The sequence below is a fragment of the Nicotiana tabacum genome, chromosome 3, assembly GCF_000715075.1.
Source record: "Nicotiana tabacum cultivar K326 chromosome 3, ASM71507v2, whole genome shotgun sequence".
Classification (NCBI taxonomy): domain Eukaryota; kingdom Viridiplantae; phylum Streptophyta; class Magnoliopsida; order Solanales; family Solanaceae; genus Nicotiana; species Nicotiana tabacum.
This window is the reverse complement of record NC_134082.1, coordinates 76,414,225-76,441,811: the sequence shown is the minus strand read 5'-3', so window position 1 is coordinate 76,441,811 and position 27,587 is coordinate 76,414,225. Positions and strand designations below refer to the sequence as shown.

General features: G+C 32.6%; 1 protein-coding gene across 1 annotated transcript; it reads left to right on the top strand.

The window, feature by feature from the left end:
• Positions 1-5,097: 5,097 nt before the first annotated feature.
• LOC107804395 (protein DWD HYPERSENSITIVE TO UV-B 1-like) lies at positions 5,098-12,648 on the top strand. Its single transcript, XM_075249558.1, has 11 exons — positions 5,098-5,297; positions 6,854-6,920; positions 7,302-7,555; positions 8,228-8,538; positions 8,655-8,830; positions 8,923-9,588; positions 10,721-11,161; positions 11,403-11,597; positions 11,773-11,829; positions 12,150-12,212; positions 12,362-12,648. Exons 1-11 carry the CDS (start codon positions 5,266-5,268, stop codon positions 12,443-12,445), a joined length of 2,346 nt encoding a protein of 781 aa, XP_075105659.1. The 5' UTR covers positions 5,098-5,265; the 3' UTR covers positions 12,446-12,648.
• Positions 12,649-27,587: the final 14,939 nt, after the last annotated feature.

Sequence of the window (27,587 nt, the reverse complement as noted above, 5' to 3'; positions counted from 1 at the left end):
TTTAAAATCAAGGATAATCATACATACTATAAGGTATATCTAATATTTATACTTTGAGTAATATTTTTTACACCAAAAACATCGTCTATAAGATACACGTGTAACTATATGCTGTATTTATTTCGATGTTAATTGCTATTACAAATAATTCATTCTTATTCTAAATTTTATATAATTTTTATTAATAGACACAAAATATACGTGCAACACATGTACACTAAAACTAGTTTATAATTAAATATCTAACTGTGAACCCAGTTATTATTGCATATAAATTTGAAATTACGGTAGGAACTCATAAGAATCAAATTCTGGATCCGCCTCTGAATAGAGTGTATGCCTTTGCTATAGGAGGTACAATTTCCTATTTTAATTGAGTCATAATTTATTAGATTGAATTTAAAAAATAAAAAAAGATAAAATACGAAAAATTACCGGAGAATTATCTTTGCCGGTTAACTATGACTTTTTGAGTAAAGTAGTGAAAGTTTTATGATTTTTGCGTGAGAAAACAAAGTTATATGAGTTTAATGAAAAAATATCATAGTTATATGATCGTTTGTGAAATTTACCCATCTTTTAAGTTTTTTACATAATGACATAGCCTGCCTCTACAGATTGGGCAATGAATTAATAACGTAAAGTAAATTTTATTAGAGTTTACATAGTGATCTCTATGTAGTACACTCTTGTTCACCTCTTTTGGAGTCCCAAAAAGAAGAGTAACAATATTCACGCGGACCATGTCATCCATGGCTACATGCGTGCTTCGTTCTCCATTGTAGTCTTACGGGCCATCAAATATATACGTATTGTATTTATTGTTGAATTTAGATATTTTTTTCAAATTAGAAAAGGATTAGTATATGGTAAAGTTTATTTAAAGTCCTATATATTAGTTCAAATAAGGAAAGATTTAATAAAAAAAAAATTCGTTGATTTAAAAGTTTAAATATTTGAAAAATAACTTAATTACGATTTTGTCCATTATAAAATCTATTTTTAAAGGACAAAAAAGACGAACGACATTTCACTAAGAGCTTTCGTGCTTTTAATATAGTATAGATAGATGTAGCAATATATTATTTTTTTTAGTTCTTTTAAAAAGAATGATATTTTTTAATTTTAAAAATAATTTCTTTATATTTTTCACCTCATATTTAATGAGATAATTTTAGCCATATAAATATTTATAAATCCACAAATTTAAATTCTTTTTAAAATTTGTTATTCAAATTTTACCACATAAAACGAAATAGACAAAGCAATACTTCTTATCTTCCTAGAAGAAAGTGAATAGAAGTAAATTTGGGTTCATTTACCTCAACAAGGAATATCATAAAGATGGTTCATTAATCATTCTTTACCAAAAACTTTATGTTGGTATAACGACAGCGAAATACTAAGTATATAATATAATTATGTGAACAACTGTATTATCTATAATACTTTAAATTCAGATCAAATGATCATACGCTTCATAAAATATTAATACATACATTAATTATGAATTTCTCACCTGTCACATTTTATGAATGTGTTTAATCCGTAACAATTAAGTGAATAAAAGTATATTTTTAAACAGATTAATTTCTAAAAGGGAATTGTCACACATGTCTCACTAGGGAATGATTTAACCTCTGTTAAATACTTAAATGGACTTGCTATGAAACTTCCAATACCGAATAGTTAAAAGCAAAAACAATATGGGTTCCACTTGACGAGTCGACCTTTAAGTAGATGGTCCAGGAAAAGGAAGATGCAGATTCTTCACTAAAAAGAAAAGGTAGGATCTTTGCAACTTGTAATTCTAAAGTGTTAGAGTCCTTTTTTTAGTTTCACCATCTCCATCGGATATTAATGTAAGGGATTTTTTTATTCCTATATATTATTTAAAATTTTATTACAAAAAATGTTCATGTATTGGTATATACCCGACCTAAATATATTTTAGTTACAAAATATATACAATCCACCTTCTCAATCTATTATTTGTGCCTTCAATCAAGAGATTTAGTTACATCATTTTCCTTTTTTTTCTCCTCTCTCCCCTCTTCTCTCCCGATTGTATCTTTCTCCCCATATATCGAGTAAATAATTTCCCAACTAATTCTACTAACTTCACCCATAGTTTACATTTACACAAATTCATATTCCTTTTTGTCCAAAAAAAAAAACTCTGTTTCTAAAACAAAACAGATGTAAATCTACTAACTTTACTATAAAAGCTGTTGAATCTTCACAAAAATACTTGCAGACGTACACAACAAAAAGAATTAACGAAGTAATGTTTATACCGACACTAAAAATTAGCTAAATTAAATAACACTCCAGTCTTGTCATTGTGTGGCAGAGAAGGTATATTATTACATTAAGTTGACAGTATTTGCCACAATCTTTCTTACATTGTTCTCATTTCTTATAATTCTTTGTTTGCCAACTTCAAAGCTTTGCACGTGCAGAGGCACAATAAAGTTAATACTGGCTAATTCGTTTCTAAACAAATGATTTCAATTGATCAATTATAACTTCAAACTCCAATGCGGGAAAAGGGTAGAGTCAGTACTTGCGTATGCCACTTAGAATAGCTAGGGTAAAAATTTTCTTTAATTTTATGTTAAAAGTAAGAAGGGATCTAATTTTACACGTAAGAAATTTGAAAATAAAAATCAAATGATCTTTACAAGTTGTTTACAAATAATTTATAATTATATATATATAGTAAAAATAAATTTCATACAACTAATTATATATTATACAACTTATCTATAATTTATCTACAACTTTCATACATTATTTCTACCCCAGTTACAATATCATACCACGTAAATATAATTTTTATACAAATTTTATACAATATGTATTTTGTATCTGATTTATACATAGCAAAAACAAAATTCATACAACTAATTATATATTATACAACTTATCTACAATTTATCATACATTATTTTTACTCAGTTATATACAACTACAATATCATACAACTTAAATATAATTTTTATACAACGTTGTTAAACTTTTATACAATAGTTAAATAAAAAAAATATAAACAACATAATACAATTTTTCTACAATTGTACTACACTTTCGTAAATATAATGTATATCATGTCGTCTTCTTCTTCTTCTTCTATATGAAAATCAGCCAAAACCAAGTCTAATCTTCACCAAAACCCCTCAAAATTGAGATATAAACTCTAAACCATATTCCCAATTGTTTGCAACAAATACCCAATCCAAACAAACAATGATTTCTGAAAACCCAAATTCGAATTCAAAGCTTCAAAGCTTTTTAATTGTTGTCAATGGTGGAATTGCTGCTCTCTTTTCCTTTGCTTTACATTACTAAAATTAGGGATTATTGAGACGTAGAAAGAATTCTCAATTCTTTGCAACAACACTAATTCAAATAAATAATGTTTTTTGAAAACCCAAATTCGAATTCAAAGGTTCAAATCTTTTTAATGGTTGTTAATGGTGGAATCGTGGGTAAGTGCAAGATACGTGGGGGAGGGGATGATATGTGGAGAGAGAAACGTGGGGAGTGGAAAATACGTTAGAGTTATTTTAAGATACTAATTATTATCATTAATTCCCTTAAAATGTACATAAATGGTAATTGATTATATAAAATGTAATTATAGTAAAACTTGAATAGGAGGTAAATATAATTTCATATAGTGTATAGGAATGAAAAATTAGATGTTATTATCAAGCTTTAATACTCGAAAATTTCATCAAAACGCTATGTGATATGTTAACCATTCCATTCTTATCACCCCTACCTACCTACCCTTTAATTATCTTTCTTCTACGTCAAATTGACGTCTTCTATGGACCACATCTCCTCATTTCACAACCACTTTACATACAAGACAAGAGAAATTTCCTTTTCCATCTTACTTAGTGTGCGTTTGGACATAAGAATGGAAAAATTCCGAAAAAACAGGAGCAAAATTTTTTAAATGAAAATGATATTTGAAAATTAAAGTTATATTTAGATATGAATATAATTTTGGGTTGTTTTTAAATTTTATAAGTGATTTGAATTAAAATTTTGGAAAATAATTTTTTGGAGTTTTTCAAATTTTCGAAAAATTCTAAATTTATCTTTAAGTGAAAATTGAAAATTTTATGGCTAAACATTAGTTTCGGAAAAAAGTAAATTTTTTCGAAAAATAAAAAATTTCATTGCCAAACGGGCTCTTAGTCCTTTTACCTTCATATTTCACGTGCTTGATAAAATTCTTTCAATTTCAGGTTGAATTTCCCTTTTTAGCTTTACAGTATTAATCATATTTTGTTAAAATGTATTTTCAACTTTTTCGTTAATATATCTCTTATAATCTTATTTGAGATGGGAAGTTCAATACTTCCAAGCTGCTATTTTGAGGACAAGTCAATATAGACAATACTACTCTTGTCCTAGAAGATAAGGATCGTTTACTTTGATAATGATACGTGAATCTCATGTTCAACTTTGATTTGTAGTATTATGATAAGCTTTATAGTTTGGCAACTTTCACTTCATATGTTACTCTACCTTTTTTTGTTTCGGTACGAATTTATGTATGTTTGAAAATTCATTAATCTTAACGTGTTCCTCCGAGTCATGATTAATTTGCTTTAAGCATACATATTAAAAAATACTAAATTCTAGACAAAAATAATTAGTGTGACTAAATTAACCTTAATTAAATGTCGCAGTATAGTTAATGTGAGGAGTAAAAGACTTTTTAGGGATATATACATAAGGATAATTTTGAAAAAATAAATTAATTTTTTTTATTATATAAACAGACACTTATTTTAGACCAAAATAAAAAAATAAATTAATTATTTATTGTGGACCGGAGGGAGTATTAAATACCACTATATAATAATTTTAATTTTGATATATTATATATGTCAAAAGTTATTTAAATTTCATGAACAATTAAATACCATTATATAATTATACGAATTAAAGGAAATATATAAAATATAAAAATGAAAAATAAAAGGAAGCAGATGATAATGATACGAGCATGTGCTTGGCAATGCTTATCCATTTGTACATTATTTGATTTAAAAGGGTTGAATAGTTACTCTGCTTATAGCCTTTTTCTTTCCCACTTTGTCTGTTCTCTCGGCACTCCAATCATTTGACTCACTGTTCACACTTGAAACAACCTTGTTTATCTCAAGTCTTGAGCATTATTAGCATTTAGCATCAATCTGAACCTTTCAGCTCAGAGTTTGCTCATGTGAAGAATTGTTAACCATGTCTTTTGACATCTCTTCCATTGTAGCCAGGTATATTTTGGTCCAAGATTCTTCTTTTCTTCTTCGGCAGAAGGTTTATTCATTATTGGCATGAAATTTTGCTCAAATTAGAGTGACGGGTTATTCATATTCTGCTTTTCTCCTTTGTTATTTGTCTCTCCTTAAGTGGTTTTGCTAGCTAGCAAAGCTCATTGAAGACAACAGCTTTGCTCAGTAAGCTTTGTTGTCATAGAAATTGGACTAAAATTATGCTAATTAATAGTGCACTGTTTCTCCTCCGAACTCCATTTACTTCTATTTCATGAAAGTTTTCAATAGATTGCCAGGTTATGGAGAGAGATACTAGAGCCTTGACCTGAATCTCCATCATCAAATAAATTGTGAAGGGACAAAATGATCAATGTTGACCTTCATGCTATAAATTAAAAGTAGGCATTTGAAGACCATTAGTCCTTAAAGAGTACTAAGTGTTACTATGACTTTGCAATCTAGCTGCTCGTTAGCACATTATTCTGTACTTCACTAAAAAACAGCGGCGGATTCAGAAAGAGAAAGAGAGATCAGTCTCAGTCGAACCAAACTCTCGAACCCGTCCAGAAGTTGAGTATGCAACTTGCGATTTAATCGCTTAAAAAAAGTTTAGCCATAAAGATACCGTTAAAGAGTGTTCTAACATGGGGGTGACACCATATAATTACCTTAAAAAGGATCCGATCCTTTGTAGGAACTACCCGTAATAACGAACTTGCGAAATGGATTCCTGACCCTGGTTCACCTTACTTGTTATTGGAACAATTTAGACGTTGTGGGTTCTAAAGCATGGGTTGTGAAATGTATATCTAGTTCTATTTATGTGACAGGCAAGCCCATGACACATATTGCCCCCTTTGGCCCAACAAATATGATGGATTTCACTTGGACTATGTCATCGTCGAGCCCAAAAGCCTGCGTACCATGTGAACTAGTGCTATGCCTTACTAAGCTTTTCATTTTCCTCTCCCATTCCGATGTGACATTCGCATAAGGTTTTAATATGTACCCCTTCTTCGGAAGCTTGCCGGTGTAGAAGCGTATTAGTTCTTCTCTTTACCCGCCCTAGTCGGCCCACCCTTTGTCATGGGCGTCACAATATGTACTTATTTTTCGCACATCTATATGGTTCGATCCCAAAATTCTGGTCTCTGGTTTATACCAATGCGTACCTGCATTTGGATCCGCCAAAGCCTAAGAACATGGATTCCTTTTTCTGAGGATCATAGATTATGATTCATATGTGGCGTGTAGATGGGAAAAGAGTGCAGTTCCTCTTTAGCTGATACAAACTTGAAAATGTAGTTCTTCTACTGACTAAATTAATGTTAATAGTTGTAAGTGCAGAAGATAGTTGTAAAAGGAAATATGTGTGTGGTGCCATAATAATGAAGCTTTCCTTTAACATTCTCCAAATCCTTGCCAAATATGATATTGGCTTGATACTTCTGTGGCATTCTTTCCTCATGTCTGAAACAAAAAGAAATTAAGGAAATGATGATACTTGAACCACGATACTTTACTGATGTCACGTGCCTCTTCTTTTCTGTTACTAGGTACCTGAATTCTTGCAAGCTGCATGAGGTGCTACCCAATGCAGCTCTTCTATCAGAGCTTTATAAGGTAGTCATTTCTTTAATTTTTAGTTACTCTTCTCTAGCGAAGGAAAACAAAAATCTGTATGTTAATCAATCAAATTTGCTTTATTGTAGTCCTTTTTCTTTCTTAATTCGTGTTTTAGCACCTTCTGGCTGATGTAGATCAATGTAGTAATGAATTCTTACAAGCTGCATGAGGTGAAATATTAGTGAAATATATGTGAACTGATAATTTGCGATATAATACCGAACTTATGTCTATGTATTGAAAATTTGTTGTAATCCTTGCAACATCACTATGTCGTAATACTGTGAAACAAATTTCCTGTTGTGTTAATAGTGTAAAAAGATTTTGCTTTGAGGAATCTAACTTGACATTGATCATTAAAATTCTCAACTTCTTCAGGCCAGCATGCAGAAAAAAGTTCAACAAAGGAGGACTCTGTTAGTTTCACTTGATGAGCTTGAAGATGTTGACATGTCCCCCCTCGTCGATGTATTGCTTAAAATCCATCTATTTGATGTTGATGCAGTGGACGTACTTTGCACTTCACCCTTGGCTGTTAAGCAAGAATCTGTGGTCTCCCTAGTGCGTGCAGTCAATTCAACACTCCGCACTGTTGATCTTCAGGATATGCTATTTAAAAAGGAAATCTTGTGGTATGCCTAAATGATATTATTTTTAATTGATCATTGAATACCATCTTATTTTCCTCATCTATATTTCTCTTACAACTGAATTTTTTTAATGTATCCATACTTATGGCCAGTGGCGAAGCCATGAATTTTCTCAAGGGTGTTCAAACTTGAAATAAGTAAAAAAAATAATCCGACAAAGGGTGTTCAATACATGTTATGTACCTCTAAAATCTAATATTTTACCTATATAAACAATGTAATTTTCCGATAAAGGGTGGTCAGTTGACCACCCTAACCCAAGTGTGCCTTCGCCCCTGCTTATGGCATGCTAGGCACACTAACAGAGGGAAACGAATTAGACAAAGAACCTAATTTTTCCTCTATATAGGATAATTAGAAAAGGTGAGAATATCAGTTTGCTCTTATGTTTCCCCTAGCTGTGACTTATTATTTTTAATTTTTTTTGGTAATCAACTGTATTTCATTAATCACCAAAGAGTTAATTACAAAACCACAGCTAAGCCAACTAAACTAGCTATCAAAACAAAGACATAAACCCTAGCTGTGACTTTAATGTGCATAAGATGATAGATTGCATGTGTTGTTGACAATACCAAGGAATGCCATATTATGGATTTGAGAGGTCTGTAAGTTCGCGATCATGACTTCTGTGTTGAATTTGGGCCTCTGCAGGGACCTTTTTCAGAGCGGTTTAAATTGCCAATCGCTAAAACTGAGGTCCACTGAGATTCAAAAGCTGAATATGGTTGGAAGCTTCATGCAGTTAGACACCCTTAATCTTGACTTCTGTTCTTCCCTCACTAACTTAGAGAGGGATTGCTTTGCTTGCATGCCAAAATTGATGCGTCTCTCCATATGTGGAACTAGAATAGCTGATCTGTGGACAACCCGCGCAGCTTTGACACGCCTTCCTTCTTTGACAGAATTAAGGTTTCAAAACTGCATATGTTGCAAAGATACTGGGCCATGTCTTGCATCATCCAGTAAGATGACAAATCTTCCTGTTTCTGAAATAACTTAATCAGGTCATTCACGCAAGGACTTTGACAGCAACCATAAATTATATACTCAGAAATTTGACTATAAATATTGTATGCAGATGGTGCTGGCAGTCCAGCTTCTGTTGGCAACTTATTTTCAACTTATGGGTTTAAAAGGATAAACCAGGACTCACTTAATGATTCGGCAGATAAAGTATCAAATCATTTTGAAGGAATTCTTTCATCGGATCCCTCTTTTGTTGCCAAAAGTGGAAGGGCTGATTTGCAACATGAGGTCTATGGCTTTTCTTTATGCTTGCAGTTGTTGACTAAAGTTTTACTTGTTTTTTCTCTCTTACATTTTATAGGTTTCAATCCGTGTATCAGGTTTCTTTTGGCGATTTTCATGTTCAAGAGAGAGATGATTGTCCCGAGGATATAAACTTGAAACTGAGAGACAGATCAGTTGTTTCCAAGATGTATCTTTCTTGTCATCCTTCACCAATCTGCTTTGAGAAATACTACAGGGAATACATTATTGCTTCATTGCCTCATCTGGAAGTTCTAGATAACTTTCCTATAAGAAAGCTAGATAGAGAATTGGCAAATACTGTCTTCTCACAGTACTACGAGTACCTGCCGTACAAACGCCAGCGCAAAGAAAATGTTGCAAGTGTTTTGCATATGCGTGAAACAGGTAGAGGTAATGTGTACCACAGCAAATCTTCTCGCATAAAGGAGGCAGTTTCTTGCAGGAAAAGTCCATATTTCTATTCAAGGTCCCTCTGCGCAGCCAAACTTGGTTCATCTGCTTCTCCTTCCCTGCATATACTGTCCAATATCAGCAATAATATCAAAGAAGGAAGTGGGAGCCTTCGACCAAGACAGTTTGAGTATCATCCCACTAATCCTAGTCTAATGGCTTTTGGAACTTTGGATGGGGAGGTGGTCGTCGTAAACCATGATGCTGGAAATACTTTCAGTTACACTCCACTCTTTGGGGTGACTAATAGCATCTTAGGCCTCTGTTGGCTTAACAAGAATCCATTTAAGGTATGCTGTTTTCTCAAAACTAAAATTATAGTTGCTTCGTGGATCATAGTCACATGTACCTTATGAGGTCTTAAATATAGTCTTTATGAAGAAATTTTTTGACGGCAGATAGGGCTCTGATTGTTGAATAATATGCTGCAAATTGGAAGGTTATCAGCCTGTGTTTTGAATTTGATGCAATTCTAAGTACTTAGTGTTGGTTAGTTGCCATCCTAAAACTAGGATGACATTCATATTTTATACAGTAGTGTGCTACAAACCATAACAACATCCAATGGTCGTCGTTTCATTGCATTTTAGTGTGCATTCCCACATGGTGTGACATTTCCAAACTCATATTAGACTATCCCTGCATGTTTGCTGTTCTTTAACTTTAGTCATATGTATCCTCTTCATGTCATGAGCATGTCGTGGGATGTGACTACTTTAGGATATAAGGTCAAATTAGTACAATCTAAGTTCATTAACTGTTGGTGGATAGATCCTATTTTAGGCAAAACCAGAGGGGAAGCGGTGGATTAAATACATGAAATAAATTGGGTAGCCATATTTGGTTGATGTAAGGTGACATGTGTGATCAACCTACATATCTGTCCATTTATGTTCCATTATAAGTATGTATGTTGTATGTTCATGTTCTGTCATTTGATTTTTTGAAATCATACCTAACATTCTAAAGTCTTTTTAAGTACTCTTTTTCATTGTTGCAGGACCATGTAAAAACTGACTTTTGTTTGTTTCTTGACATGTACATGACCACCTTAACAGGATTTTACCCTTTCCTACGGATACAGGGTAGCCTGTAGCTGTAAGTAAAAGTTCGCTGAGTACCAATCTGAAAATTTCATAAATGCATGTAAATGAAAGTTTGTTGAGATTCCTAGCTGACCAATTTATGTTAGAAGATATCTAGTTATTGAAACCCTTGTCCTCCCAAAACTAATATGATCGGATGGAATGTTCCTGCTAGTCTGCTATGTATGCACCTATGGATTTTTCTGCTAAAGGTCTTAATATCCATGCTCTATATTTCTATTAACCAAAAAACATGTAGTACTATATTTTCCATTTTAATCTCCATCACCCCTTTTCTCGGAAACTGCTCATTATTCTCTTTGTTTTCATCTGTTAGCTCCTTGCTGGTTCTGACAATGGCTCTTTGAGATTGTATGACATCAATGACACATCGCCAAAATCAGAGACAAGCTATAGCAGTTCCAGCCCTGCTGTTTTTGAGAAATTTGAACAGTTGACTTCACTTCATGTTAATTCAACGGACGATCAGTTTGTTACGAGTGGTTATTCAAAAAAAGTAGCCATATACGATATTTGTAGTGGCGAGCGCTTACATTTGTTCAGTGATATGCATCAAGAACCCATTAACGTGGCTAAATTTGCACATCACTCTCCAAACCTGCTTGCTACTTCATCATTTGATCGTGATGTCAAATTGTGGGATTTGAGGCAGATGCCAAATCGCCCCTGTTATACAGCCTCGAGCTCAAGGGGAAACGTGATGGTTTGCTTCTCTCCAGACGACCTTTATCTACTGGTATCGGCTGTAGACAACGAGGTACCTTGATCAATGCAACGTATTAAAAATCTCATTTGATGATACCAAATTTCCTTACTATTGGAATAACAAGTTAAAGGTCTGCTTTGTGGCTTCTGATTAGTTTAGACATATTCAAAAGCAATATTTTTGTTATACAAAATCCCAACTTGATAAATTCGGTATCTTTATGTGTGGCTATACCTACTAGTATATTGTAGATGACTTCATGATTGAGGTTTATACTATCTTTATGGTACAGGTGAAACAACTTTTGTCTGTAGATGGGAGGCTGCAGACAGATTTCCGTATAGCTTCCACAGGGAGCGCTCATAATTATACACGATCATATTACATGAATGGGAGGGACTATGTTATTAGTGGAAGCAGTGATGAATCAATTGTTCGCATTTGTTGTGCTCAAACAGGGAGGCGATTGAGGGACTATTATTTGGAGGTAAAAGCCCAAGAACAATTATATCAGTTTTCTCTTTTCCAAACTCGAGGACCAAATATTTGTCGTTTTTTCTAACTAATTAAGATGTTTCAGAATATTTGATATCTTTAATACATGGGATAAACTAGGTGTTGGCTGCCGTAGTAAGGCTTTTACTTCGTTTCTTTATTTCCAGGACAGGGCATTGGAGAGTCCAATATTGGTGCAGTCCTTGAGAAGTGATCCTTTCAGAGTAAGCTCCAATTCATGGCAGTAAATTAGCTGACCTTCATTTAGCTGCCTTAGCCTCTATTTATTTCGTCACATTGTCTATGAATTGAAACCAGATTTTATTATGCAAATTCCAAGTGCCGCTCCTTGCATTTTTATGAAAATCTCTATCGTAGGTGCATTATTTATAAACATAAGGAGAAAATAAAAGAGAAACAAACCCGAAAAAAGAAAAGGAAAAGAATATACCTATTAAAATATGATGATTATATATGTAATTCTTCACTTATGAAACTAAGCTTTTCTATTTTTTTTTTTCTTTCTATTTTTGCGTAAAACCAGCATTTCCACATGGCTGTCTTAGCATCTTATATGCGCCCCAGTTCAAGACGAGACATCATTAAGGTAAGTTTTATTCTCCTTACTTTTTGTTTAATTCACACGATCATTCCTTGTCTTTTTTTCTTCTTTTGGTTTGCATAATAACTTGGGTGTTTTGGTGTGGAGGGGGAATCACCATCATTTATAACGCAATAACTTGGGTGTTTTGCTAGGTCACTTTGCTAGAATCAGGACAATATGGTGATAAAGATTCCATGAGCAAAGATTGTTGCAATCCTTATGGTTATGGAGGTTGAATTTTGCATCTCGCAAATTTGTGTGTATACATGTGTATGAAGCCCAGATTTTTCTGCAAATGAATCTCAGTGGAAGTCTTGCCTAAGAAAAAATATGATGGTTTGCTAGAACTTGTTTTCATTGGCTCTGGGAGCGTGGGCGGGGAAATTGTAAACCATAATTTTTTTTTTCCATATATGCCAATTGCAATTAGAACAGTCAAGATTAGAATATAATATGAAAGTAATTTGAGATCAACTGATAAAAGAAACGCTGTGTTTGCAAAGAAAAATATGATGGTGCTAGAACCTGTCTTCTCAAGAGGAAGAGGTAAAACGAAAAAAAGTTTAATTTCTCTATACACAGAAGACAATTAAAAGAGTTTTTGCATTATCACGTTGTCTAAAAATATATGAAATTAGGTTACCTGCTACAATGTAACATGTTAAAAAATATGGTATAGTACTAAAAGAACTAGGCTGTCTGTTTATAACTTTTAGAACGGAAGAGGGCCTAAACTATCTTTGCTAAATGGTTTATAAATATCCTCTGTTCATCTATCCGTCCAAAAAACTACACGACGTTAATTCTATTAACAAAAATACTCCGCGACTAACGGCAGAATTGGTGGGTCTTTCATTTAATGACGTGACAATTTTTAACTGGACCACATGGCAATCTTTAATCAAGAATCAAATATGGGTCTTATTTTTACCCATTTACCTGGTTCGACCCATTTACCCATTTTTCCGTGCTTTGCAGTATTGGCAAAAATGACTTCTACAAAATGAAACGGGCTTAGCAAAATTACTGTTCAACAGTGTCCTAAAGAGGAAATCGTATCTATTGCTTTTCGCTGTTTGTTCCTAAAAGTTCAATTCCTTGTTCTCCATTCTATTTTGGTTCTAAATTTTGTGATTTATTCATTATCTAAGTTTAAACTACTGATTTGGAGCTTCAATTCGAAGAAGTAAGATTGAATTTGAGGCCACAATTGAAACCCGTCTGTGCCGAGTTCAACAAAGAAGCTAAGTTTGAAATCTGAAAATTAGGGCTTCGAATTCGATTGGATGTTCATGATTCTAGTTGAAAACATCATTTTGAAGCCCAATCTGAAGGATTAGGATCGATTTGAGTGATTTTCTAGGGTTTTGAGTTGAAAATTTTCGAACGGTTTCTCGACGAAGAAGACGAATTGGGTTCCTTCGATTCTGTGGGTGATTGTTCAAATTGGTTTCTGGGGTTTGTTCGGATTGTTGAGACGAGCTTGTGGTTACGTTTTGAGTTCTAGTTGAAGAGGTTTGGGCTGACTTTGGGTTGGCAGTTTGAAGTTGAAATACGACGAACACTTGCTGAACATTTTTGAGCTTCAGCTGCTGAAGATAGCTTCGAATTGTTGTTATAGCCTGATTCATTGAACGAGAATTCATTACTATTGAAGCCTGAATCACTTGATGAACCCCGAAGAACACCAACCGCAAATTTGAAGAACTTTGTGGACTGGTTCGAAACGATCCAAGCAGCTGGTAAATCGAAGAGGAACACCTGTAGAGCTGATTTGAGTTGATTTTAGGTTGAAATATTTTTGGAGATGATTCTCTCAACAAGACGAAGAACTGCTGCCACTGATTTGCGACTGAAAATTGCAGATGTGTTCTCCACTTTTTGGAGTCGTTTGCTATTGATTTATCAAACTTTAATTTATCCATATGGCTGAAGATGGAGGATCTAACATTTCCAATATCTTCTTTGATTCTTGGCATGTTCATTTCCCGAAAATGGGGTTTATGATTGGAGAAGAAGAAAGGGAGAGGTCAGATACCACCCATTTTTGTAAATGGGTCGGATAAGTTAAATGGGTTGAAATAATATCCACTTTTTGTTCCATTCAAAGATTGCCACGTGGCCCAGTTAAAAATTGTCACGTCATTAAATGAAAGATCCACCAATTCCGCCGTTAGTCGCGGGGGTATTTTTGTTAGTAGAATTAATATCGTGTAATTTTTTGGACGGATAGATGGACGGAGAGTATTTATAAAACATTTAGCAAACGATAGGGATAGTTTTGACCCTTTTCCGATTTTAGAAAATGACAAAAGAGAAATTGAAGTACTTAATCACAATCATTGTATTTAAATCAGAAATTGAAGTAGTGTTCCAAAGCCTCTTGAGTTTGTTGATCGGTGAAATGGGTATTAATTAAACAAATGCAAGTGGCTCAAGACAGCCCGCAACCATTATGTGATGCCTTAAAATATTTTTCTGCTCGAGTTAAGCACCGACAGAGAAACAGACAACTAGGAATAAAATTTTAATCGAAATCTTTAGACCTAGCACAGCTACTTCGAACCTTCTTTTACAACATTTAGAATAATGGACTGTAGGCAACGGAGACCTCGTTCGATGGCGTCCTAAAGAGTCAGCAAAACGAAGAGGGTAAGCACACCTACTACAGCCGCCACTCTACTGTTACACAGCCTGTAATGAAACTGGACGCATTTTCTGAGATTCCATTTTTGCCAGTTGCCACTGCTTATCGCTACGTTACCTGACACATGGCCTCCACCTAATCACTATTATTAACGCTGAATCCACATCACTTGCTCATTTCCTCCTTCCTACTTGTGCAATTGTGCCTCTTAATAAGGTCACTCTATAACTACGTACTCATTCATCTACACTTGCCCAATGCCATTAAAATCGTAGACTTGTGTGATTGTTTGCAATTTAATTCCAGAAGATCAGTGGTAGCCTACACTTTACTCTTCAAAATGAATCTTGCCATGATGACCTTGTTGGGATATATACTATTAACCATGAGTTTGATTTAGATATAGTATTTATTATGAAACAATTGTTTATTCAGTTTTAATAAAGTTTTAAATACATCATATATTAGTCCGTGTCCTTTGCTTATATAGTAGATGATTTAGTGTATAGAGTTTAGCTTATATACGGAAGATTAAATCATCGGTTCTTATAAGTATAAAGTTTGAGTTCACAATCTAATAATGGAATTGGACAAACCATCAGGAATGATTGTAGCACAAGATTAAATATAATTTATCTTGATTATGGGAATGGTTTAATTCCAACTTCTTGTGCTAATACATTTTGTATGTATTGAACGGACCAGGTAGAGATAAGTATTTTATACTGATTTAATAAAATAAACTGTCTAGCCATTAAAGGTACTTATACTCTTAATCTTGAATAATTATTATTAGCTGTGTATATTATTATTGTTTTGATTTATTAAAAGGCGAGATTCTTTCGTGGGTCAATATGCCTGGTAAATTGGATAATAATAATGTACATTGGTGAAGTAATAGCTAGTTGATGGAATCCATGTCTCGGTTTAGAGATTGATGATACACCTTTATGAAAGCTTATAAGTTTTCATGTGTAAACCCGGCCGGTGGATTTTGTATCCGACACATGAAATAAGTTAAGCGAAAGTCTAAAGGAAATAATCAATAAATTAAATCGTCAGTAATTTAATTTACTTGATTAGTATCTGAATCTTAATATGGGGAGTTAAATAAGATTTAATGGATGAATTTCGAAATTGGATAAGGAGTGCAATTACGGATTTTTAGTGGAATAATTCGTAATTAATTATGGTAGATATTAATTTCGAAAATTAGAAATTAATTCCATAATTAAAGCCTTGTTAATTAAATTTTGTGGTCCTTACTGTGCCTAAATAATAAGAAATAAAGGAATCATTTTTGTGGTGGAAAAGAAAACCCAACAGGTTTTGGAAAAGGGTCTTAACCTTTAAAACTTGTACTATAAATACATAAGCTTTTCCACCTAGAAGCAGTAGTACATGGTGGCTGAAATTTTTAGCCAAGTTTTCCTAGAAATTTCGCCCACACGAAATTTCTATTTCCGGTATTATTTGGGTAACACAGTAGAAGACCGTAGAATGTTCGAGGATCACGATTGTGCGGGTGATGGAGATTTCATTGAGAAGTTATGGAACTGAAGGCTCACGTGATAGAAGAGATATGTTCATGCTTCAAGAGGTAACCCGTGAAAACCCGTATATACTAATTGTCTAGATTACATGTGATTTTGATACTGGGATTGCTTCGGCTGCTTATTATAATCCATCAATTGGTATCAGAGCACACTCACATCTAATTAGATAACTAAGTTTTTCGTGAAACAAGAATATGGTATTTATGTGCATTTTTTGAATTACATATATATGTAGTTTTCTGAAAAACTGCACTGCTGTTTTGTGAATTAACTGTGCAAAATTTTTGGATTATTTTTGTAATCATGAGATATCTGTTTTCTTATTGATATTTGATTAAGATTATCTGAATTTTTTGGGGTAAACCCTAGAAAAACGCAAAACCTGTTTTTGACCGAATAGCCGGTATTTTCGGAGGTCAGCGAACTTGACGGACTCCGATTAAGCTGAAATTTGGTGGGTCCATCGGAAACGACGGGGTGAGAAAAACGCACTGCTTTAGCAATTAATCATGGTATTTTTCGGCGTTTTGATGTCGTTTGGACTGTGTTTTGGACGTTTTTCTATTTTCTGAAAATTATTTCTTAATAGTTTTAATTCCTTTTTAATTCAATGGTGGTGGGGTGACTCCCCATGGTCCCCATGATTAAATACTAGTCATATAATAGGTTTACACATTGGCTATTAGCAAATAGACGTGTTGTTGTATTAAATTCAATAATAGAGGTGTAGGATTTTATTGACTAGGTCTTGCAAGGTATAATTGATATTGTGTGATGATATAATTATTTTGTAAGAAAGTAAAATTCTCTATTTGATATCCTGGATGACTAATGATTGTAGCGTTTGGCATATTTGTGCATAAAAAATTTCTCAAATTTAAGTTTATGTTTTCATGCCCTACGTGATTATTAGTTTTGGATTTTCTATGAAGAATTTTTTGTTCTCTGATTGGAGTTTCTAATTAAGTGAAATATGACGGTATTTTGTATGAGTTTTATACTGTTGGTATGGCTTTTAAGCTGTGGTCCATATTCTGCCATAAAATAATTTTATGAGCTACATATATATTCACTTGTAAATTGAGAATTTTATGAGTAATAAATAGTTACCACTGAAGTGGGTTGTTTATATGAACAAATGAAAAATTCTTAATAAATTTGTACATGTGAAATTGTGTCTATTCATGGATTGAGCATTATGATTAATAAGTAGGATCCACAAAACGACCTATTTATTTGAGTCATTAAAATCTGCTTAATGTACCATGTGAAAATTATCCTTGATAAACCTACATTAGTGGTGGAGGTTCTTAACTAGAAAAAGAGTTTTATCTTTGGGTACTAGTGATACCAACTCCACCATGAGAAGAGATATTAAGTTTTTCGCCGAACGGGAGAAAATATAATGTTTCAGGTTCTTGTGTATTTAATAAAAGAATAATTTATTGCAAAAGAATATATTATATATCCTAAAAATAGGAAGAACATAATATATGTCATGAGCTTATAGTGTAATTATAAGGAGAATGGAAATCAATATCATATTTATTTTAATTCATGAAACTACTTAAAACGGTTATTCTCTGAGTTTAGTTACAGGCTGGTGGTCATGAATTTGACGGACTCCGATTGACCTGAAACTTGGTGGGTTCATCAAAACGATCTAGTGAGAAATACTCACTGCTATGCAGTGAATCATGTTGTTTTTTGGCATTTTGAGGTCGTTTAGATGGGTTTTCAAGCAGTTTATTAAATTGAATTTGTTATAAATATGAAAAATTATTCTTTATATATCGGCTATATTTGTGTTAAATCTGAAGCATGTGATTTAACTTGATATAATATATATGAAGAATGCAAATCACATGGATTTAATCCTAACTATGCCAAAAATAATTTATTCGAATTTGGTCTAGTTTTGGCGATCATGAATTCCACGATCTCCGAATGACCTGGAATTTGATAGGATCATCGGAAACGATCATTAAAGAAGAACTCACTGCTATGCAGTGAATCACATCGTATTTTGACGATTCGGGATCGTTTAGATGAGTTTTTTGGAGGTTTGACGGATTAAAATGCGATTTACATGCGAAAAGTCATTCTTTCTATCATTTTATTTATGTCTAATCTGGAACATGATAACACATGTTGATTTGACATGAATTGGTATATGATAAAAATGTAGGTCATATTTTAAATTCTTAAAAAATGCTTAAACTGATAATTTTTCAAATTTGGTCGCAATTTTTGGAGATTGTGATTTTAACGATCTCCGATTGATATGAAATTTGGTAGATTTATCAGAAACAGTCCAGTAAACAATAATCGCTGCTATGCAGTGTAAAATAATAATTTTAGTATTTTAAGATTGTTTAAATGGGGTATTGAGTATTTTTTTTAAATTATGGAACTTAATCCTCAGAGAAATGTTCGTGGTTGTGATAAAGTGGTGATAGGAATTAACCCCTATGATCTCCATTTTTTTATTTATAGTGAGATAGTAAATTTACGTGTTGACATTAGGTCTTCCTCCATATCGGATAAATTATTATGAACTCACTGGATATAGTTACTATTTATTGATAACCTGTATTATCTCTCTATCTAAGTTTAAGGGTTGAATCAATTTTGTAACTAAAATATAATCATGATTAAATGGTGATAGAATTATATTTCTATGGTCTTTCACTATTAATTTCAAGTGAGTAATAAATTTACGCGTTGACTTTAGGTCTTCCTCCATATCGGATAAATTTATTGTAAGCTCACTAGGTGAAATACTAATAATTGATATCGTGTACTTACTCTCCATCTGAGTATACATGTTGGATCAATGGAACTAGATCTATTAAAAATGATGTTCACTTGACTTAAATTAACAGTATACTCTCCATCTGAGTTGGGTCTGTTTTAATTATTGAAGTGAATAATCTGGCATTGCATATGTATGTTGCATGAGTAGTTCTTTTCCCATCGAAATTGCAATTCAAGATGCATGGCATATATGTGTAGTGTGTTTAAAATTTTTGTATTAAAAAGTTATATACAGTTGACTGAAAATAATAGTATGCTCTCCATCTGAATTGGTTCTATTTATTTTTGGATTGTATAATTCTTGCATTATATAATATACTTTGCATGAATGATTCTTTTCCCATCGAAATTTATTATTCCAGATGCATGTATGTATATAAATATTGAATGCAGTCTGAATTTTATATTCAGTGTTTTGACTTATTATGATCTATTTAATGTTTTTATCTCAACTCCACATTGATTTTATGCAATTGGTCGTATTACTTGTTAATATTTTCTTTTAGTGATAAGACATTAATTTTAAGGATGCAATATATGTACTTTTGTTAGAAGGAATTTAATTCCGGTTTCTGGGCAAAATAAGAGATGGATATTTGTTTTATTTTTCGAATAACTCTTGAGTTATTGAGCTTAATAAACATTTTATCTCTTGTGGTACATGAATGCATGACTTTGTTATTGTATATTGATGTCTCTCCTCAACAGCACAATATTAGTCTACCTCATAAAAGAATATATTCTTCAAAATTGAGTAAAACTTATCTGTGCACTTTTGTCTAAGTCATATTAATCTGGATAGGATTTCAAGTTGGTCAAGGATGGACCATAAAGTTTATTGAAAGTAGAGGCACTACCAACTTGTGGATCCTGTTTGGAAGGAAATTTTACTAAAAGATGTTTCCCTTTAAAAGGAAATAAAACTGGTGATAAGCTAGAATGAATCCTTTCTGATTTGTATGGTTAAATGAACATACTCGTAAGAGATAGATTTTGAGTATTTTGTGACGTTCATAAATGATTACTCAAAATATTAATATATTTATTTGATGCACTGTAAGTCTTAATGAATTAAGTAATTCAAGGTTTTTAAGACTTGAAACAGAGAAGCACCAAAGAAATATATTAAGTTACTACAATTTGATTGTAGTGTCGAGCACCTCTCTAAAGAGTTTTTTAGTTACATATCAGAATAAGGGATTACATCTCAATTGACTACACCGTAAACTCCATAATATAGTGGTGTAGTAGAAAGAACAAATAAGTCTCTTTTGGATATGGATAGACTAATGACGTGTTATTCATATTTGCCTTATTTATTTTTGGAATATTTCCTGGAAACTGCAAATTACATTTTGAATTTAGTTCCTTCTAAGTTAGTACTGGGACATCTATAGAACTGTGGACTGAATGTAAGTTTGGTCTGTGGCATGTTCAGATATAGGATTGTCCTGCATATGTGCTGAAAGGGAAAACAGATATGTAAGTTGGAACTAAAGATGGATAGGTGCATGTTTATCGAATATCCAAGAAATCGAATGAAGCTTTATTTTATTGTCCTAAAGAAAATAAGGTAATTGTTAAAACAAATGCATTTTTCTAGATAAGGAATGTTTAATAAAACATGTTCCGAGAAGTAAACTATTTTTACAGGAACTGGGCAAAGAAATAACTAGATGTTCAAGAACATCAAAACCCATACATCAGAATTGACGTTCCATTGCATTTAAGTAGTGGGAGAATGTTAATAGACATGATATGCCTTTATCGAGCGGGAGTGATGTTTGAACATTGAACACTATAGTAAGAAGTCACTAATATTTCAATATCGTGAGGTAACGAAGGTAATATTAGTAGTACTTCGTCGTAGTGGGAGAAAGCTAAAGAAAATCATAGTTCGGTGTTCATTCTTGGGATAGTTTCGGTAACAGGATCCCTGAAGAGTTTAATACCAAACTAGATAATTACGACAAAGTACTTCTGGACAAATATTGCATCAGATATAACTTGGTAAGATTCTTTAACAAAACCTTATTTGGTGAAGACTTTTAATAGTCATGTAAAAGAATGCCTCAGAAAGTTGTAGATGCATGGTTATGAGTCTAAGTGGGAGATTGTTGGGGCATATACTATTAACCAAGCATTTGAATATAGTATACTCTCATAATATCATGGTTAAAAGTCTAAGTGGGAGATTGTTGGGATATATACTATTAACCATGAGTTTGATTTAGATATAGTATTTATTATGAAACAATTGTTTATTCAGTTTTAATAAAGTTTTAAATAGATCATATATTAGTCCGTGTCCTTTGCTTATATAGTAGATGATTTAGTGTATAGAGTTTAGCTTATATACGGAAGATTAAATCATCGGTTCTTATAAGTATAAAGTTTGAGTTCACAATCTAATGATGGAATTGGACAAACCATCAGGAATGATTGTAGCACAAGATTAAATATAATTTATCTTGATTATGGGAATGGTTTAATTCCAACTTCTTGTGCTAATACATTTTGTATGGATTGAACGGACCAGGTAGAAATAAGTATTTTATACTGATTTAATAAAATAAACTCTCTAGCCATTAAATGTACTTATACTCTTAATCTTGATATAATTATTATTAGATGTGTATATTATTATTGTTTTGATTTATTAAAAGGCGAGATTCTTTCGTGGGTCAATATGCCTGGTAAATTGCATAATAATAATGTACATTGGTGTAGTAATAGCTAGTTGATGGAATCCGTGTCTCGGTTTAGAGATTGATGATACACCTTTATGAAAGCTTATAAGTTTTCATGTGTAAACCCAGCCGGTGGATTTTGTATCCGACACATGAAATAAGTTAAGCGAAAGTCTAAAGGAAATAATCAATAAATTAAATTGTCAGTAATTTAATTTACTTGATTAGTATCTGAATCTTAATATAGGGAGCTAAATAAGATTTAATGGATGAATTTCGAAATTGGATAAGGAGTGCAATTACGGATTTTTAGTGGAATAATTCGTAATTAATTATGGTAGATATTAATTTCGAAAATTAGAAATTAATTCCATAATTGAAGCCTTGTTAATTAAATTCTGTGGTCCCTACTGTGCCTAAATAATAGGAAATAAAGGAATCATTTTTCCGGTGAAAAAGAAAACCCAACAGGTTTTGGAAAAGGGTCTTAACCCTTAAAACTTGTGCTATAAGTACATAAGCTTTTCCACCTAGAAGCAGTAGTACATGGTGGCTGAAATTTTCATCTAAGTTTTCCTAGAAATTTCGCCCACACGAAATTTCTATTTCCGGTATTATTTGGGTAACACAGTAGAAGATCGTGGAATGTTCGAGGATCACGATTGTGTGGGTGATGGAGATTCCATTGAGAAGTTATGGAATTGAAGGCTCACGTGATAGAAGAGATATGTTCACGCTTCAAGAGGTAACCCGTGAAACCCCGTATATACTAGTTGTCTAGATTACATGTGATTTTGAAACTGGGATTGCTTCCACTGCTTATTATAATCCATCAGACCTTGCTAATTCTTTCGCTCGTTCTAAGTTCTTCTTTCCTTCAACCAGTCGTGGCCTATGACAACCCAAGTAAGACTGCCATCTCTCTCTCACACACAAATACAAGCTGCTGACCAATTTTTAACTTTACTAGTCTCTGGACACGTGCGTTGCACGTGTGTTCTATATCAGTTGGTGCAAAAATTTTAAAACGATATAAATAATATTAAAGCTTGTGCATAATTAGTAACTGAAAATTTGAAAGGAAAAAGCACAAGCTTAACTTGATGAATATATAGTCAACCTATTTATTTTGAATGACTCGATGTCACTATTATATTTTGTAGTTGTAGACACTAAACTAAAATGGTATAACTTTTTCTTATGCAGTTCTTCTAAAATACCACATATTTAGCTCGATAATTTTCTCAAATTTTGATATTTCATCAATACATAGTTTTAATATGAATATAAATAATGTTGCAAGTACTTCACGTCTTAAAGTTTGTGCCTTGTTTTTTTAGAAGTTGTAGCCTCCTTCTTTTGACAGCCGCATACATATCAAGAAGTTATCGAATGAAAGTACTTTTTTCGTCCATTTTTTTAAAAGTTAGCATCACGTAAAATATTAATATATGCAGTTGATTGCTAGAATTTCTTTTAAAACAAACCTTTCATCTTTTGTTTCTTCTTGTCTAAAGATATTCTCCAGGTTTCCTCTTATTGGATTAAAGTACTTATACTTATTTGACTCTATAAACAAAGATAAATCCTAAGCTACATTGATTATCAAAAGGAAACGATTATCCCAAGCAAAAGTGTTAGACAAAATAACCCCTAGTCTTTGAATGTTTATTGCGGAGAAAAGGAAAAAAATAGCTCTAGTAATGGAACCAGTCGTTTTCATAATTAGTCCGGAAAGCAACGCGTAAATTTATATCCAAAGGAGAAAAGAAAAAAAGAAACAAAACAATCAAAATAAAATATAATAATCAAGAATACATGATCAGATATAAGATCGCAGGCATATAAATTATAGTCTACAGATATATATGCTGAGTTTCCTTTAAACACCGGCACTATGAAACTTCCTTTGATCACATATATAGTGAAGATAGCAATAATAACTGGTTAATAAGTGAAAAAAAACTAATTGGAGAGCAATAAAGCAACCCACCATAAGTTCACTGAGATTTCTTTACATGAGTGTTGTAATTGGAGTTGAGCAAAATTAAAAAAGAAAAACAGAAAGAGAATGTTCTTCTGGGAAAAGGGGGCTACTAACAAAGAAGAGAAAATGAAAAAAATGATGGAGTAATTTGACACTTTGGTGTCTGCTTTTATAGTGTAATAAAGTATGAGTAAAGACTATGCATAAATGTTAGTACTATAACCGGTAGAAGCTCAAAGGACCAAACGGAGAAAAGTTAGAATGTGAAACAATGCAACTGATTTTTTTCATTTATTTTAATTTAATAGAAGGCAGCTTCTTACACATGGGCAATATTGTCACTTAGTTTTTAAGGGTATATTTGTAAATCAACTTTTAACTTTGCGTCTTCCCACTTTTAGTATAATATGATATATACTGACAGACGCTGCTATTCATTTATATTGACGATGTAAATAATTTTTATCATATATATAAGCAATGTTATAATATCTATGTAACACGTAATTTATCATCTTTTCTAAGTTATCATACCATTTTTGCTAAAAAAATTACTTGTAATTAATCAGCTTTCGTATAATTAGTTTAAATAATAATTTACTGTCATTGTATAGAAGTTATAATTGATTGCTAATTAGTATTTTATGGTACATAGATGTATTATAATTTATATGTATCTATATGGTGTAGGTTCATGCGATTCTAAGTGCGCAGTGAGGCGTGGGAAAGCAGGAATAGCAAAACGTTGCTTGACCTACTGTGGAATATACTGCAATAAGTGCAACTGTGTTCCTTCGGGCAACTATGGTAACAAGTCGGAATGCCCTTGTTATAGAGACATGCTCAACTCCAAGGGCAAATCCAAATGCCCATGAAATTGAATACTACCACGTACTATCCATCAGTTCTTTCCACTCGATTTTCATCTCTCTTTCTTTTTCGATATGTTACTGCCAACTAGTAATAAAAGTATTCTCATATTCTTTATATTCCACAAATAACATTCCAACATATCATTGGCGCTTGTAATTGTTCGTACTTGCTTTGAATATTAAATGCAAGACTTTTTTCCACTTGGGCTGTTCCATTTGTGCATTTTTTTCCGGTTCTATCTATATCCAGATTTAAGAAAAAGAGGGAGAGAAAAGTTAATTATGATAAACTACAATGCGCTATTTTTTTTTAAAATTAATTTAAACCACCTCAATGGTTAGTGATTAGGCCGACCCCTACCTGTTCGTATCATCACCAAAATAGTGGTTACAATGAGGTGGAAGATTGTCCTCTCCTCCGTGGAATGTTCTAAGGATGAATAATTCATGCTTATAAAAAAATGTCCTCATCGGAATAGCCCAGCGTTACAATTTTATATAGCACATTGATCAGAATTTTGAAATGTCGATCACCAGAATTTTCAATCGTAATGCAAAAAATTATAGTGATTGACTAGAATTTTATGGCCAATTACACAAAATATGGCAATCGTCACCGTTACTTGCAAAATTATGGAACCTCTTGAATTCTGGCGAATCACCATAAGACTTGCTCAAAAAATTCTGACAAGTGTTCTTTAAAATTCTGACCGGCGATTTTATTTTCAAGACTTTTGTTATCGGGTATAAAAATTTAAATGGTGGCACCAAATAATCCTACTTGTGCAAATCACCCTATAGATCACTTGATGAACAGCCCATTTCTTATTTGGATCGTCCAACTCAATCTCTTGCATGCCCCGTTAATAACAGCCAACCTTGCCACCTCCTGTGTACTCCAAGAGAAGCCTTACTTGTCAGTTTCTAAACGTCAGGAATTTATAAACCATTTTGAAGTAAAAATAAAATAAAAATCTATGCACTTTCTTTATTGAAATGTAAGTATTAGAGAAATGTTATAAATATATTATATTATGAATGTTCATTTAGTACTCCGTTGTAAATAAACTCCTGAAGAAGTTTATCCATATGGGATTCCGCCGTAAATATGTTTATCTATTTAGTAATATATTGGAAATAAGCCTCCTGAAGAAGCTTATCACTTCGGTACCCGGTTATGGATAAACATTATCTCCGGTAGAAGATTATCCATACAGGGTATAATAAGCTTATCCTTTCGATACTCCGTTATGGATAAACATTAACCCCGGTAGAAGATTATCCATACCGGGTATAATAAGCTTATCATTTTGATACTCCGTTATGGATAAACATTATCCCGATAGAAGATTATCCATACCGGGTACAATGAGCTTATTCTTTCAGTACTCTGTTATGGATAAACATTACCCCTAGTAGAAGATTATCTATACTTAGTACAATGAGCTTATCCTTTCAGTACTCGATTATGGATAGACATTACTCTCAGTAGAAGATTATCCATATCTGGTATAGTAACAGCTTACACAGCAGCTTGCAGTAGCAGCTTACACAACAACTTCTTTTCTTCTATAAATAGAAGAAATTTCAGTTCATTATGGACATCAGTTTGAATTCGAATAATATATCAGTTTCTCACTATATTTGCCTTTACTTTACGGTCTTTATTTTATTACAAGAAAGAACAAATTCACAATTTGTAATATTATTAAAAGAACTTGACCAATGTGATTAGCCCACATCTTACTTGTCTAAAAGGTGTCACCGTGTCCAGCATCCTTGAAAACAAATTTGAGAGGAACAATAGTTAATGATATCTCTCCACAATTTTAAAGCCAAAAATCACATATGTATTTAAATATTATCAGAAATAAAGTATGTAAATTTCAAATAATTTAATTATAATATAGGAGTATTATTACCCAAATGAGATACATACACAAATAATAAAACAGCAATCTATTTAAAAAGTTTTAGCGTGCGTAAAGCACGAATAAACATCATGCCTCTGTAACTCTTGAATTGGCTCATAAATACTCTTTAACTTTTGGACATTATATTGAGCGACCAATGTATCATTTTGATATAAATATGTCTCTCTTGCTTTATTTAGAAAGAGAAAAAGAATAGAGAGAGAAAACAAAAGAAATTTTTTACGTTTTTGGTTGTTTAGAATATTACAAAATTGTAAGTTTGTTACTTATGATATATGTGTTTTGGGAAAAATTGAATTTACATATTGAAGTGATTGAAAGATGACGTGTCCTGACATGAAGGTTGGTCAAAGGATGATGATTATCAAATAGGCACGAGTTGCAACAGATACGAGCAGAGACACATGAAGTGGCACGAGCGGTTATTCAGAAGACTCAACGCTCGTACCTATTTAATCCAAAAATCAAGGAGAATGAATCTGACAGCACAAGAGAGTACAAATATAGTATTTAATACTAAAAGCGTTAGAGAATCTGTATTGAATCACAATGATTATGTAACGTAGCATTTAATGCCTTTAATTGTCTATAATGACCTTATTATGACAAAGACATAACGTATAACTTGGAGATAGCTATAAAAGGAAGAGAATGAATCATTTGTAAGGACACGAAATACTATCTGAGTACATTGGTTTACTTTGTTTTCTTCTGATTATCTTATTGTTGGCAAAATCACTTTCCTTTATTCATTCTTTGGTTATCAGTAACCCGTGTTCTTCTAAATTAAAACTTTGACTGAAATTCCACTTTTTGGTTAAACAAATTGGTTCCGTTATCGGGAATCTGATAATCTACTCTTTCTTAGCCTAACC